The 16,265-nt window shown below is 52.6% G+C and overlaps 1 protein-coding gene across 1 annotated transcript; it reads right to left on the bottom strand.

The window, feature by feature from the left end:
- Positions 1–600: 600 nt before the first annotated feature.
- On the bottom strand, positions 601–1,617 carry LOC135999904 (olfactory receptor 14A16-like). The gene has a single exon (XM_065653479.1). It carries the CDS (start codon positions 1,615–1,617, stop codon positions 601–603), a length of 1,017 nt encoding a protein of 338 aa, XP_065509551.1.
- Between the last annotated feature and the right edge of the window lie 14,648 nt (positions 1,618–16,265).

Below are 16,265 nucleotides of genomic sequence, written 5' to 3'. Positions count from 1 at the left end.
TTCAGCTGTACACTGGTGTTTCAACCTGCAGGCTGCTTTCTTGTGCATGTTCTTAAGAGAAACTTGCCTTTATAGAAGTACTGTTCCGGAAGCCAGTTGTGTCACAGAAGTGCCCATTGCTTGTCCCTGCCTGCGCTCACAGGACTCACACACAGCAGGACGGTGACCAGGCTGCCAGAGCACTCAGGCCTTGCACCAACACAAGGGATGAGAAGGAGAGTGTGGGAGTGGATCGAGAACAGCTCTGGAAGGCCAAGCGCTGCTGCTCCCTGGCAGTGCTGCCAGGCTGGACTCTTTTCCCCTCCACCCACGCACAGGAACTGTCCCTGCAGCTCAAAAAAGGTCTTGGAGGAAGAATCTCACTGAAATAAATACATGCACAGCCCTTTATTTCGTTTAAATACACAGAGAGCATGGCTGCATATCTACACAGCCAGTGGGTTGAAAAGGAAAGGCAGACAGTGACTTAGAAAGGGGATGACAAAAATATCATGACTGATTAAGAAATAAACACCACCAACACACATACACACAAGTCTGAGCCTCTAATGAGTTACATTAAAATTGTTATCTGTTGAAGAGAAGATGACGGGTAGTTTATTATTTTGAAAAGCATCCCACCATTAGTTTCCACAGGGAATCCTTGAGCTCCTGGTTCCTCATGCTGTAGATGAGGGGGTTCACTGCTGGAGGCACCAAAGAGTACAGAACAGACACCACCAGATCCAAGGATAGGGAAGAGATGGAGCGGGGCTTCAGGTAGGCAAATATGACAGTGCTGACAAACAAGGAGACCACAGCCAGGTGCGGGAGGCACGTGGAAAAGGCTTTGTGCCGTCCCTGCTCAGAGGGGATCCTCAGCACGGCCCTGAAAATTTGCACATAGGACAGCACAATGAAAATGAAACACATAGAAATTAAACAGGCACTAAAGACAATAAGCCCAAGTTCCCGGAGGTTGGAGCGAGAGCAGGAAAGCTTGAGGATCTGGGGGATTTCACAGAAGAACTGGTCCAGGCCATTGCCCTTGCAGAGCGGCAGTGAAAATGTACTGACTGTGTGCAGCACAGAATAGAGAAACCCAGTGGCCCAGGCAGCTGCTGCCATGTGGACACAAGCTCTGCTGCCCAGGAGGGTCCTGTAGTGCAGGGGTTTGCAGATGGCAACATAGCGGTCATAGGACATGACTATGAGAATAAAATATTCTGCTGCAGCACAGAAAAGAAAAAAAAAGAGCTGGGCAACACATCCTGTATATGAAATGGCCCTGGTGTCCCAGAGGGAATTGGCCATGGATTTGGGGACAGTGGTGGAGATGGAACCAAGGTCGAGGAGGGCGAGGTTGAGCAGGAAGAAGTACATGGGGGTGTGCAGGTGCTGGTCACAGGCTATGGTGGTGATGATGAGGCCGTTGCCCAGGAGGGCAGCCAGGTAGATGCCCAGGAAGAGCCAGAAGTGCAAGAGCTGCAGCTCCCGTGTATCTGTGAATGCCAGGAGGAGGAACTGGGTGATGGAGCTGCTGTTGGACATTTGCTGCCTCTGGGCATGGAAGACTGTCACAGGAGCGAAAGACAGTGACACGTTAGGGGAGACATCTCTGAGCAAAATTAAAGCCATTTCTCACACACCCTCCCCTGCTCCACACCCCGTTGTCCTTTTCCAGACCTTCCTTCAGCTCCGTGGCTGAGCCCTGGGTGGTGCTGGCTGGAGGTGCCGTGAGGAGTAGGGCCTGTGCCCACTGGCTGCCCAGGAGTCAGCCCTGCTCTGCAGCAGGGGTCATGGGAACGGGGGACAGGGGACAGACCTGGGGTTCAAAGTTGTCATCTGAAACTGCTGCTGGTGAGAAGAGCCTGTCAGCATCTGCACTATCACCAAGAATGAAACAGGACGGTAAAATTAAATTTGAAATGTTTGGGTTTTTTACAGCTTCACAGAATCACAGAATGTTAGGCATTGGAACGGACCTCGAAAGATCATCTAGACCAATCCTGCAACTCCCCTGGAGACTGTTCTTGGGTGTCAGAAACCTTCAGAATTTCTGCTGCACTCAGGGAGAACAGAGCGAGTCCCGCAAGGCAAGAGAATGCCTGTGGGTCAGTGCAGAGTGAGGGCAGCTGCTCTGTCCCTCTGTCTTGCTCCAGCTGCCCTGGGCTGGCACATTTCTGAGATGGAGGCTGATCATACTGCCATGTTACCCTGAAAAGCCACCAGGCACTGCTGAGAGCAGAGGTTTGCAGGTTGGAAAAAAGGACAGGTCAGACTGAGGCTGATGGGTTCAGCAGATGTGATGCTGCTGCTGTCCATGGGCAGAGGAGTGGCTGAAGGGATGTTCCGAGGCTTCTGGCAGATGTGCTGATCACTCAGAGTTGCAGTTCAGGAGTCTCAGTGACTTGTGAAAAAGTGAGAACTCATTTTGCATTTATCCTTTCCTACACCCGCCTTTCCACTAGCCTTGGAATAGGAAACTTACTTATAGTAATATCTGTAACCCAGCAGCAGAAGGACCCTGCCGTGCTAGGGGTCTCTCCTTCCCCCCGCAGCTTCTCCCCTCAGTGTTGCTGGCATCTCCCCGGGCAGGCTGAGCGCTGACCCTGGCAGGCGACAGAGTCCCTGTCCCGGCACAGCCCTGGGGTGCAGGGTCCCTGCTCTGCAGGACAGCCCTGGGCAGTCCTGGGTGCTCATTTATATTTTCACCCCACAGCCATCCTTGGGAGAATGCAACATTCATCTCTTGTCACTCTGACAGTGCAGAAGGCAATCCCTGCTCTGCAGCACATCCTCCTCCTCTGATCAGAGAATCTCTGAGAGCTGTACTTACATCTCTCGCAGGCTCTGCGATGTGAGAGCTTTCTGAGATCCTATCAGGATTTGCAGATGCAATGCGCTGCAGCCACAGGCTTAATATCTGGGAAGATTTTTCTCCCAGTGATCTCTTAGCATCCTCCCACCCCAGACTGCATTTCCCTCTCTGTGCCTGGCTCCTGTCCCCTCGGTGCTGCAGGCAGAGCCCTCAGCCCTGCTGCGCTTTGCAGAATAGCTGCTCCTGGGCAGAGCTGTCTCTCTGCAGCGCTGCTGCTTGCCATGAGCTCCCTCTGTGCCAGGAGCCCAGCCCAGCTCAGCAGCACAGGAGCAGCCCATGATGTCCCTTTCTCTGTCCCCTCTGGGCTCCCTCACAGTGTCCCTGGGGCTCCAGGGGCACATCCTTTGAAACAACCTCAAGTAATGAGTGATGTTGATTCTCTCTCCTCTGCAGAGACACTTCTTTCCAGTATTGTGTTCTTTGTGCTAAAAAATGAATTGGTATGAGAATCATCTTTCCTTGTCCTGTCATTAGACAGGACACCAGAAGCAAAGGATCTAACATCTCCAAGCTAGGGGAGGAACATCTTCATTTGAAGGAATTTAGCCATTTTATTCTGGTTTTATACTCCTAGGGCTAGAAATACATTCAGCAATCTTGGGCCATGTCATATCTGTGCTCTGAAGCAAAGCCTTTGCACACATGGGCTCTTGGACACTTGGTACCAGGTTTCCTTGGGGCAGGTCAGAGCTGGGCTGGTGCCACAGCTGGGGTGGTTCAGCCCAGATGTGAGGCAATGTCCTCAGCCAGGGACCTGACTGGCTGAGCTGGAGCTGTCAGTGTTGCAGACAGAGCTGTGACACGGACGGAATAAACTGCCAAGGCAGGGTAGCAGAAGTTAGTTCATCTGGTCGGCAAGGACAGCAGCCTCCAAGCACAGCAACAGTTCAGATCAAAACTCGGTCTAGACCTGTAAGGCATTTCAAGGGCCCCATAACGAGCTGTTACTACTGCAGGAACAGTTAAAGGAGAAACAAAGACACGGTGTGGCCATTGATTAAATTAATAACAGAAAGAGGTGAGAATCCCTGTGTCCTCTTCTCCTGGCTCTTCACCAGGAAGTTCTCTCAGGCATCTGTGTCTGGAGGCAGGAATCTGGACGAAAACAACCAGCAGTGGATGGGGATCAAGTCAGGGGTCACTGGAACTACCACAATCCTTTCCTGTCTATGGGACAGCAGGGGCAGCATCCCAGGAGCTGAGACAGCAGGACCATGTCACAGGGAGGCCACTCTCCACCTTCTTGGAAAGCTCATGGAGACTGGGGGGACTCCCTGACCACTGGCAGCTCTCACACATTGTGTGCACTTTTCAAAAATGGCCAGTGGGTGAGCAGGGGAACTGTGAAATGTGCTATTGTGATTCGTGTCACTATGAGAGTGTATCAGGGGACAGAAATAAGTATTAGTGTACTAACATTGCGAAAATGCGCCAACAAGCAGTTAAGATAAGTGCACTGAGATAGCCAAATAAGGCATGCAGCAAGGACATTGGATATTGCGGTTAGGTAGCACTAAGGACTTACGTAAAGAAAAGGATATTGCGGTTAGGTAGCGCTAACGACTTGCTTAAAGAAAACCCACTTTACGCATGCACCGAATAAAGGGTAAAGAAAAGGACACTGAAGAAGAGGAGAAGCCTTCCTCCCGCCGACCACCAGGAGGGGAGAGGCGACCACCTAAACCTCTGAGACATGCGCAAAAACCCCAACGCCACATTAATCTGGAGAATCAAAACTAGGAGGATACTTCTTGGAAAACGGAACTTAAGAAAGTGTAAAAAAACAAGGGAAAAAGTAAGTGGTGTGCGTGTTGGTGGGGCGGTGGCTCCCCGCACATCCAGCGCTGTTTGCTTGCCTTTTATTACCTAGCCTTTTGCTTTGATATCTGTTAATGAAATGACTGATTCTGATTGAAACTCAACTGGACTCAAGTCCTGTTTATCACAGAACTAAGGGCTGTGCCCCAGAACATGGCCACTGGGACCCCATTTCTGGGTGTCTGGAAGAGAAGGTGACGGGGTTTACCCAGGGCAGGTTGTGTCTGTCCATCCTCTTTGCTTTCTGTGAGGAAAGGACAGGGTTGCAGGATGTGGGGAGAGCAGTGGTGGTCTGTTACCTGGCAGTCAGCAAGGCATTCAGCATCATCCCCCACAATGTTCTCGTGTCCAAGGTAGGATATTTTGGTCTGTGTCAGTGTGTAAGTAGAGGGATAAAAACAATCTGAATGGTTGGGCTTGGAAAGGTTCTACAGAAAGGGAGAAACTTCCCAATCATGAGGACAGTCAAGCACTGGAAGCTGTTTCCCAGGAGTGCACATTCACTCTACCCCAAAAATTGCCCAAGATGTGTTTGGATAAAGCCCTGAGTAATCTGGTCTGACCCTGCTTTTGAGTGCCCAGAGCCTCCTTCTTGGGGCCCAAATCCTCATGTTCGGGGTCCCAACGTGTCTTTTATCACCCACGGCCTCTGATCAGGGCCCACAGTTTCATGTTTGGGTGGAGCTCGTTGCCTGGCAACAACCAACCGGAAGTCTCTGGGGAGTCAGGGGACCCAGGACAGCCAATGGCATTTGAGGAGGTGGGGCAAGTCATGTGATTGATATGTAACCAGCCAATCAGGCTTTGAGGCCTGCAGGAAAGGTGGCAAGAGCTGACCGAGCTGGGCAGCGTTCAGGGGCGGGCCGTGCTGACTGCACCAATCACAGCTGGCGGGAGTGCAGCACCCGGGTGATTGACAAGTGGTCTGACCCATCACTTGGTAGGGGGGGAAACGAGAAATCCCAGCCGGGCAATCACAGGAAACATTACCTCAGGGCAGGGTGGGCACTGTGGGGGGAGTGACCCCTAAGGCAGCCACTCAGATCCAGGATCACCTCAGGGGAGGAGACTGACAGCCCTCCCACCCAATGGCGGCGCAGCCCAGGCTGAGGAGGCGGCGGCTCTGCGGGCGGCCAGGCTGAGCTTTGCCGTGGCGCCCGTGGAGCTGCCCCAAGGCTGAGCAGCCCCCGGCCCAGCCCTGGGGCCCTTTTTCCTGCAACTGGGGCCCTGGGGATGTTGTTGCTGCATCTGGCTCAGGTGTGCGTGGGCTGCTCTGGCCTTGTTCTCCTGGGCGGGGGGAAATGGTACCGAAAAGTCAGCAAAAAGGTTCTTTGACACGGTTTGGAAAGTGGTAAAAGCAGCACTTTTGTTACAGCGCCGGACACTCGGAAGATTGCTGCTCTGATCGAGCGTGTGTGTGATTCGCACTTCTTGGTATTTCTTACATACACCTATTGCATATTCATGTGTTTCTCCTGCTTAGTTAATGCATCAAACATAAATTATTTCCATAACCCCGCCATAACTTTGCTGAAGTCCATCCTTGGTACTCGAGAGTCTTCATCAGGGTCTCTGGTGTCCCCGGTTTCTCCCCAGCTGCTGCCCCCCCGGTGTCGGCTTCTTGACCTGATTGCTTGATTGTGCATTTTCCCCTCTTGCTGTCTTTTTGTCCTTTTTTTTCTTTCCTTTCTGTTCTGTTCCTGGTCCCATCTTTTCTCACTGTATCCCCCTGTCCAGCTGCTGCCCCTTCTTTCCTCTCTCTCTTGCTCTGTTTTTCCTCTCTCCATCTCTCTGTCCCACTGCCCACCACAGTTGTTTATTCCTTCAGTGCTGTCCCGCCCCCTGTTCCTTTGCCCTTTCTCTGTCACTCCATCCCAGTCCCGGTGTATTTTTCATTTGTTTTTTCATCTCAGACCTGAACCATTACTACTTTTTTCGTCTTCCACCCCCTTGTCCTGCTCCCTGCCCCTGTCTTTATCTCTCCTTCCCTTTGTTCTGCTGCCCATCTCATTTTCCCTTCCTGCTCCAGCTCTCTGTCCTGCTCCCTGCCCCTCTCATTCCCTCTCTGTTTCTCTGCCCTTCTCCCTGTCTGTCCCCCGCTCTGTTTTGCTGTCCTGCTCCCTCTGTAGTTTTTCCACTCTCTCTGTCACTCTCTCCTGCTCCCTGTCACTTTCATTTCTCACTCCATCTCTGTCCTGCAGCCCAAAGCTGCTTTTTGGTCTCCATCTCTGCCCTGCTGCCCAGCCCAGGCCTTTTTACGTCTATCCGTGCCCTGCTGCTTGTCTCTTCTTTTTGTCTTTCCCTTTGTGCTGCCTCCCTGACCCTTTTTTCTCTGTCTGTGTTGCCCTGTCCTGCTCCCTGTCTTTGTGTTTCTCTGACCATCCTTGTCCTGCTCCCTTTCCTTCTTTCTTTCTTTCTCTCCCTGTCCCATGTCCCTCTTCATCTCTTTTTTTCTCTTCTGTCTTTCTCCCTGTTCCTGCTGATTGTTTCTCCATGTATATCCTGTTCCCTGCCCCTTTTATCCTCTCACTGTCCCTCTGTCCTGCTGCCTGTCCCCACCTTTTCTCTCTTTATTCTTGCCCCGCTGCCTGTCCCATTGCTTCTGGCAATCGACCCCTGTCCAGCTGGCTCTGCCTTTTATTTTTTGTCTCTTCCTCTTTGCTGCTTCTCAGCCCTCCTTTCCTCTTCCTCCAGCTCACTGTGGGTTTTCTCCCTTTGTCAGTCTCTTCATCCCCATCTGACCTTCACTTTCTTTCTCAGTCCCTTTCTTCTGCTCTCTCTCCTTCCTTTTCTCCATCTGTACATCCCCCTCCCTGTCCCTGTCTTTCTCTACCCAACTTTCCTTCTTCTCCTTCCCATCCCCTTGTCCCTCTGTCCTGCTCCTCCACCCTCCTCTTTCTTCCTCCCTGTCTCATTGTGGCTCCTCGTCCCTATTTCTCTTGATCTCTCCATCTCTCCAGCCTTTTCCCTGTGTGTTTCTTTCTCTCTGGGCTCCTCTCTCTTCTCTCTTGTCTGATTTGTCTCTTTCTAGTCCTCTGTCCTTCTCCGCAACAGCTCCAACTGAATGACCAGGTGTCGCTGTGCTCTGGTATTTGCTGAGCACTGCCCTGGGGAAGATCTGTGTCTGTAGGCCTGGGGATCATTTAGGAGCTGGTCTCCTCCTGCAGACGGCAGAGCCGGGTCTAGTTGTGGCAGAGGTTGTTCTCAGCTGCTGCTCTGTGCAGCCTGGGGAAAGAGCCGGCTGGGGACCTTCTTTTGAAGGAAGGTTTCTTGTTCTGCGCTCGCTGCTCCTCGGGACCCTGCACAGGAGCCGTGTCGGGGTCTGCAGGGACGGGTGGGACCTGCTGTGATTCCTTGTGAATGTGAACTGAACTTGTCCTGGTGTCCTCCAATGAAACCAGACTGACTGTGGATGTTTTTCTTACCAGCTCCAGTGTCAACCTGTGTGCTCGGCGCTAAACAACAAGAGACCTTGTGCTGTTTTCCAGATGTCAGTGGCTGCAAATCAGCTGAGAACATCATTGCCTTAGGTAACGGGGCAGGTGGTCTGTGATCAGGGGTGTGGACTTCCATGGTGCTGCTTTCATGAATGTTTTCTGGTCACGCCACTTCAAAGCCCTTCCATTTCCTGGAAATTTTAAGATGGCATTTCTTATTCTGAGGTTCAGACTGGAGTTGGACTTAATGTTGAGTGGCTGATATAATGGGCTCCATTAAATAAGAACAAGAATCTTGCTTTTTTGTGGTGTTTGTTTTTTTTTTTTTCTCACACCATCTGAACTTCAGTAAGCAAGAGGAAGAGTGGTTGACAGAGTCTGTTTTCTGAGAGTAACATGTTCCTGTACCTTTCCAATCTTTCTATGGTGCAGGATTTCTGCCCTTGCAGAGAGGACTGCAAAACCCGCTGCTGTCAGGTTGGACTTTGCCTCCCAACGTGGCGCAGCCTCTTCCACTGTGACATCACCCACTGCCGCTGATGTCACAAAGCAGCATCAGCGCTGAGGTCGGCACAGCAGGGTATAAAAGCAGGGGTCTCCCTGCGCCTTTGTCACTCTCGATCTTGAGGGAACTGAGATCGCAGAGCTTTTGGTTCACTCGTGAGCAAGTCAGATGCTTGTTACCTGCACCTCAGCAGGTACCAAGAGGCAGACGGAAAAGGTTGAAGGTCTGAACAGGTATGTTTGAAAAATCCTCCTCCCCTTTGCCCAGGTGTTTTTTCAACCTCATCAGCTGGGGTGGGTGGAGGGTGGACAGGAGAGGAACACGAGGGCAGCCTGAGAGCTTGCTCTGGAGCTGGTGGAAGGCAGCAGCCGCCTTTCAGCCTCTTCATGACCACAGGGGCAAGGCCCAGAAAGCCTTTGATCTCTGCAGAATGAGGGACAGGTCTATTTTGGATCACATGGAGGGAGTCCCAAGCAGTGGCCCCGATACAGCCTGCCGTAGGGGCACAGGCTGAACCCTCTCTTGAGAGGGTGGAGAAGAGGATCAGCACAAGTGCCCATCAGGTGGTGGGCAGGAGAAACAGCGTTCATCATGTGCCTTCCACTTCCAAAGAATACCTGTCCAGCCCCACAGACGGGAAGTGTGGCCACAGCTCTTGTTGCAACTCCTGCTCTTAGTCCAGAGTCAATCTTGAGCCCTTTGTCCTTAACGAAACAATCGCTGCCATGACAAATCCCCCACTGGTTCAGCTGGTGACAACCCCAGCAGTGACTCGAGCTGCTGCAGGACCAAGCCAACGCACACGCCAGGAACGCCAGGCTCAAGGGCTGCAGTCCCTGCTGCTGCTCTCCAGTCTGCTGCTGATCTGCACGGGAACCGCCAGCTTCACCAGCCTTTTCCTCCTTGTTGCTCTGCAGGAAGATGAAGGCAGCGAAGGCAACAATCCTGGTGCTGCTTCTCGGCCTGTTCTCTCTCGGTGAGTCTCTGCAGAGCTCCGACCTGAGGACGGTGCTTTAGGATGAACTCAGGGCTCCATCGTGTCCTGTTCAGCTTCCCCCGCTGTGACCAGAGGAGCTCAGCTGAGAGCAGAAAGTCCCCAACAGAGCTGTGCCAGTCCCTGCTCCAGCAGGATGGGTGTGGGGGTGAGGAAGGGGTGACTTGCCTTCCCCAGGAGGGCTAAGCCAGTTCTCTTCAGCCGAGGGAGAGGCCGTGGCTGAGCTCTCCTGCCCCAGGGGGATGAAAATCTTTTGCAGGACAAGGAGCACAGTCCAGGGCAGGGAACGTCCATCTCTTGTGGAGCCCGTACACCATCATGGCCACTGTCAAAGACAATAAGAGGAGAGACAACAATGGCACTTGGGAGAGACACAGAAAGGGGAGAGGGCAGCCTGAGGCACAACCCAGCCTTAGACCAAGTTCTAAGCTCTGGTGTGCGTCTGACAGGTGTTTTCCATGTGGGACGACTTGGTGCCTTAACACTCTGGAGCACTGCAGCGGAATTAGGAGACCTGAGTGAAATCCAATCCCTCCCAGACCAGCTCCGTAAGGTCCAGGAACAGCTTTATAATCTGCGCTGGAGCGCAAAAGATGTGGCTGAGCGGGCTCTCCATGAAGGCGTGAAGCAGAGAAGGCTCCCAGGCTTTACCGGACGGGTAAGGGCACAAGGCAGAAGGATCTACTCAGGGGTTTTATCCTCCCTCCGGCATGTATCCTACTCCATTCCCTGTCACAGCCAACAGGCTGGTGCTGCTGGAACAAGTGCTGTCATGGCCACGCTTCCTTGCCTGTCTGTGCTGCCTGGCCTGGGGCCTCTCCATGGGAAAAGCCCCTTCCCGCAGCTCCAGCATTCAGAGCACTGGAGTGAGCAGCCCCCCCTTTCTGATCCCGTCAAGCACAGCAGAGCAAACCTGGGAGGCTTCCAGGCAATTTGGGTGTTCCTTCCGTCTCATATGGGCCTTGTCCCCATGCACCTTGGCTGGCCTTGCAGGGGAGCTGCTTGCCCCCTTCCTTTTCCTTCCAACAGGCGCTCTCCTTTGTGTTCCTTCCCAGGCGGTTCAGGAGATCATCAATGAAGCCCTGGAGAAGCTGGAAGAAATGCAGGTCCCGATGCCTGATTATGCCCTAAAATCAGCAGGTACCATGACACTGTACAAACAAACCAGTTCCAAAGCGCTTCCTGTCCAGATTGACAAGATGGCCATTGGAACATGCCCAGGGGTAGGAGAGAAGGGGCAAGAAGTCAAGGGTCACCTTGTGCCCTACAAGTGCCCCCACTGACAGAGTCTGTAATGGGCCAGACCCCATGGGAAGCACAGAAAGCCTGGTTCACGTTCTTGTCTTTTTCCACGGCCCATGACTCCCTGCTGTGTGTTCTAGAGGGGTCATTCCAGTTAGAAAGAGGGGAACCCACTGTAGGACATGGATGACAACTGAGAAGCTTTTTCAAGTCAACAGTACAATATTGCTCCCAACACTGCCTGATGATTCTGCTCATGTTTTAATTTCCAGGGGCTGCTGTCATTCATTCGAGGACTTCTCCATCCCTCCGAAATGACAAAGCCAAAGTCTTCCTGTACTCCATGCCGGTGATGGATTATATGAGGTCCCCTGAGCTTATTCTTGAGGTAGGAGCACCAAGAAGCAGTAAAACAGAGGTCAGAGAATGAACCACACACGCTGCTCTAGAGTTGCCTTTCCCCCTGTCTTTGCACCTCGAAGCTTCTTCTCCTGCCTCCTTCTTGCATGGACCTGCTCTCCTCCTGTGTCTCCCTGCTGAGTATTTCCTGTCCCAGAGAGCCCCAGGTTCTCGGTGGGAGCTTCTACCAGGCCAGGCTGCTCCTGCAGTCTGTGTCTGCCCAGTCGCTGTGCAAACTGTCAGCACGGCACAGAAGGAGAAGGGCAGAGGTGCCTGCAGAGCTCTGGGAGAGGGCCAGGGCAACCTTCTCCATGTCAATGTAGTTTCTTCTTCTTTGTTCAGCCAGAAAATCATCCTGGAAGCTGCTGGCCCTTCCCAGGAAGTCAAGGACAGGTCTTCATCAAGCTGTCTGAGCCAGTGATTCCCAGAGCCGTCAGCATGGACCATGTGTCGGGGACAGCGTTCCATGGGGAAAGTGTCTCTCGAGCTCCAAAGGACTTTGCTGTCTACGTAAGTGATTTCTCTGGAGTGGGGGGCAGGGGCTTGCACAGCATTTCTAAGCAGGGGGTGAAGATGGGTCTAAGAGTGGAGTGGCCTGAAGGTTCCTCCTGGCTCTCAGAACAAAGAGGCTCGTTGGAGTCGCTCCCTTCCCATCGTTGTCCTCTTTTATTCAATGGACCACTCGAAAGGAAGCTTCTGGGGCAAGATGCTACTCCAGGAGCCACAGGGAAAAGGAGCTGGACAGTGCATGGTCCTAGACCTTCTTGGCTTCCAATGCCAGTGGCATTTGTGATCCTCAGGTTACCTCCCTCTCACTGGGAGCGTCTGCTCCTTTTCTGACTGGCAGCTTGGACTCGTTGAGTAGGCAAGTGTGCCGTGCTGCCCACCTGCAGCTTCTCATCTTTTCCTTGTGCTCATGGTCCTTGGACTACGTAGCTGAAATAAGCCTGTGCCTCATCGACTGAAGTTCAGTCTTGCCATGATGCACCAGACGCTCTTGTTTTCTCCACCCCTGTCCTTCTGTAGGGCTTCAAGGAAGAACACGACGAGCAGGCAACATTCCTGGGACAGTTCACCTTCCTGGCACCACTGAATCCCAGTCAGACCTTCCAGCTGAAGGTATGGGGACAAAGAGGGAGGAGAACTGTAGGAGAGGAGGAGAAATGCGGCTGGATGGGGAGAGGCTTCCCTGCCAAAGGGCTACAGGCAGCCCTGTCCTTGAACGTGTGCCACGCTGGCCTTTCTTCTGATTTAACTTCCTGGTGGCACATGGCTGGACTGCCGCTCTTCTTCTCTTTCATTTTGGCTTTAAACTTCAGCACTTAGAAGCGCCACAGTTGAAACTAGAATCAGCTTGACTGTCTGGACCCCAAGTGCACACAAGAGGCCACATCCCGTAGGATGCACCACTGCTGGTCTGCCAGTTAAAGACCAGAAATACTGGGCTTCCTGAGGATTCTGTTGGTGCTGGCAGTGAGCAGTGACAGGGAGGCCATTCTGTTTCTGTGGCTTCCTAGAGAAGACAATGAGGCATTTTCCTGACACCACCACTGGGTCTTCTGACTGTGGAAGCCTGTGCCCCAAAGCAGGCGAGAACTTTCCAGTGTATTTGCTGAGGCATCTGGGTGCTGCTTCTTCCTTTGCTAGTTCTCATGTCCCAACGAGGTAGAGCAAGACAAGGACATCTTGCCCACGACAGGTCCAAAGCCCTCGCGGGGCAGCTGGAAGGAAGCTATTGAACGAGGCCGTCGCTGCGGCACTTCTGTCAGTGGTCACGTACCAGAGAGGAAAAGGCGACTCATTTCTTCTTGTCATTTCAGAACGAGCTCCCTGGGGTCGTGAATTACATCCAGCTGCAAGTGCTGAGCAACTGGGGCCACCCGGAGCACACCTGCCTGTATCGGTTCAGGGTGCACGGTGATCCGCCCAAAGACGGGGGCGAGGGGCCAGTTTCATCTATCAATAAATTCCATTAATGTTCACCAAGTCGAGTACCAGTCTGCTTTGCCTGTGATGCTGACTGGTCCTCCCTGAGCTAACTGCAGCTCCCCATCCTTCTCTGAACCCATCAGCTTATGGGAGACTTCAGGAGTCCACAGCAAGATTTTCCTTATTAGGGAAAACAGGAAAACTCAGTCACAAATCTGCAGAAAGCCTGACATCCACATGCTTGCTGCCTCCACAGGAACATCAGCAAGGCCCTGCCTGTACACCAAAGATTAAATTAATGGACAGTTTTCCTGTGCAGGAAGCAACTAAGGATCAATGCAACCATCTGTTGTTACCTGTTTTCACAAGAGGCAGATGCTGCTTCAGCGTCCATCTTTCAGTGTGTTGCCGATGAGAAAATGGAAGTGTGTTTTTTTCTAAGAAGGAAACCTTAACTGGAAAGTTGGTTCATGGCTCATTTGCCTCCCTGTGCCTATAATCGAATTAATAGCTCAGGAACCGTTACAGAGTGATTAGCAAAGCAATCCCAGGACACTTCAGAGATCCCATAACCACACGAGTCTGCCTTTCCTTTTGACCCTGAGTTTCCCAACCCCAAGGCAGGAGCAGGCAGGGCAGTCGTGCGCTTGGGTGGCACCAGGGAGGAGAGAGCAGCAACAGCGCTTGGCACCAGGGCTGGCAACAGCAATTTGTGCTCTGAGCTGGGGCTTAGTCCATGTGCAAGCCCAGCACGGATCCAGATACCAAACTGAGGGTGTCAGTTCATCCCCGCTGCCACACACACGCTGCACCTTCTCCCATCGCCTCCTCCCGATGAGCTGTTTTCCAGCCTCTTCCACCTCAGCCCAGCTCAGACACCTGCACTCTGGCCCAGGGCTGACTGGGGCTGGTGACCCTCGGGGCAGCAGCAGGAACTGCTCTGACCCTGGTTGTGGGGCTGTCCCTGGGCTGAGCCCTCGGGCCCAGGGCTGCTGAACTGGGCCATGGTGGGGCCCAGGGGTGCTGAGATCGACAGGTCCCCCCCAGCCTGTCTGTGCTGGAGACACCTGCTCCTGCAGCAGCCCTGGTCCTGGACCTGAACCTGCTCCATCCTCATTCAGAAGCACACGTTTGTTTGGCATTTTCTTAAAACTGAAGATCATTCAGGTAGAGGGAGAGCCTGTTCAGCAGTTTGAGTAGTTTGGGGACAGAGGCCAGTTGGGGGCCAGGGCCCTCAGGGGTGGGGGCTGTTTCTGCCCCGTGCCCTTGGCCTGGCGCTCACAGCTGGGAAGGGACTTCCCAAAATCCTGCTGGAAGGAGGCAGATGTGCCCACCCCCGGCACAGCCTCAGGGTTGGCTGCTAGCCTGCCTTCTGATCATCTCTCCATAGAATCATAGGATCGTTTTGGTTGGAAGAGACCATCAGGTTCATGGAGTCCAAACATAACCCAACTCTAGCACTAACCCATGTCCCTAATGACCTCCAGTCTAAACCTCCCCTGGCACAACTTGAAGGCCATTTCCTCTTGTCCTCTCATTTGCTCCTTGGGAGAAGAGACCAACACCCTCCATGCTCCAACCTCCTTTCAGGCAGTTGTAGACAGTGATCAGGTCTCCCCTCAGCCTCCTGTTCTCCAGGCTGAACCCACCACTTCCCTCAGCCGCTCCTCATCACACTTGTGCTCTGGCCCCTCAGCAGCTTTGTCGCCTCCTCTGCACTCTCTCTAGTGCCTCAATGTCCTTCTTCTGATGAGGGGCCCAAAATCGAACACAGGATTCAAGCTGCGGCCTCACCAGTGCCGAGCACAGTGGCAACAATAAAGTGTGGCTGATGTTCTCTCTTGACCACACTCCCTTCCCCACTAAGGAAAGGGAAAAGGAGGAAAAGGGAGAGAGACTTACAATTTGGATAGATTTATAAAACAAAACAAGACAAAAATTAAAACTTTCCTCGTAATACTAATAATGAGACAAATAAGGCAAAATATACAAAACCAATATTGTATTGCCCAGAGTAGCCAAAATGCTGCCACAGGGGCTGGTGTCACAGCAGAGGCTGCAGCGAAGACATCAGGAAGTCCTGGACTGGACTCGGCAGTGCACAGGAACTGGATTCAGGGATGCAAGGACTGGAACCAGGATCAGGGTTGCAGGCAGAACAACAGGCAGGCTCCTCTTGAGATGCCAGCCATGGACCAAGAGCCTGACACCCTTGTGATCTCCCAGCATTAAACTGTGCATGACGTGGATGGCATGGAACAACTCGGTTTTCAATTGGCGTCACTTGTTCTATCCACCCCTCCCTGCAAGTACAACCCCCTCACTTATGGGACATAAGAGGTTCACCAGCGATGTTGGCTGCTATAGCAATAAGATATAGTCCTAGGCCTTTTCTGCATAGCAGCCCTACTGTTAGCTCAGTAAAACTGTCAATATTGGCCGTTGTCGGCTCTGGAGCAGACCGTGTTTGAAAAACATGCATCCAACTGCAGAAATATGCAGTTACTTAGAAGAGCTTAAGCTGAAAGGAAAATTCACCAAAAGAGAATTAGTCTTGTTTTAACGAAAAGCAGGACAGCCCTCATCACAGTCTGCACCTTCCTCAGAGAGGCAGCAGAGGTGAGGGGCCAATGTCCTGTCTCGGGTGACCAGTGAGAACAGGACAGGTGGAAATGGAAGGAGGCTGCGTCAGGGGACGTTCAGACTGGACAATAGGAGAAAGCTCTTCACTGGAGGGTGGTCGGTCACTGGAACAGGCTCCCCAGGGAAGTGGTCACGGCTCCCAGCCTGTCAGAGGTCAAGGAGTGTCTGGACGATGCTCTTTGTCTTGTGGTTTAGCGTTATGTGGTTGTGCGAGCAGCGGGGAGCTGGACTCGTTGATCCTTATGGGGATCTTCTAACTCGAGATATTCTATGATTCTGTGATGTTCGAGCTCAAGAATAGTCCATCCCAGACCCCTTTGTGTATGTGTGTGTTTGTCTCTTTCTGGGCTAACTGGGGAGATGAGGAGATGTCTGGGAGGGATCTAAACCTTACATGTGTCATATGGATGAATATTTTCCACTGACACAGTCAAGTGT

The sequence above is a fragment of the Caloenas nicobarica genome, chromosome 30, assembly GCF_036013445.1.
Source record: "Caloenas nicobarica isolate bCalNic1 chromosome 30, bCalNic1.hap1, whole genome shotgun sequence".
Lineage (NCBI taxonomy): Eukaryota > Metazoa > Chordata > Aves > Columbiformes > Columbidae > Caloenas > Caloenas nicobarica.
This window is presented reverse-complemented; position numbering and strand designations above follow the sequence as displayed.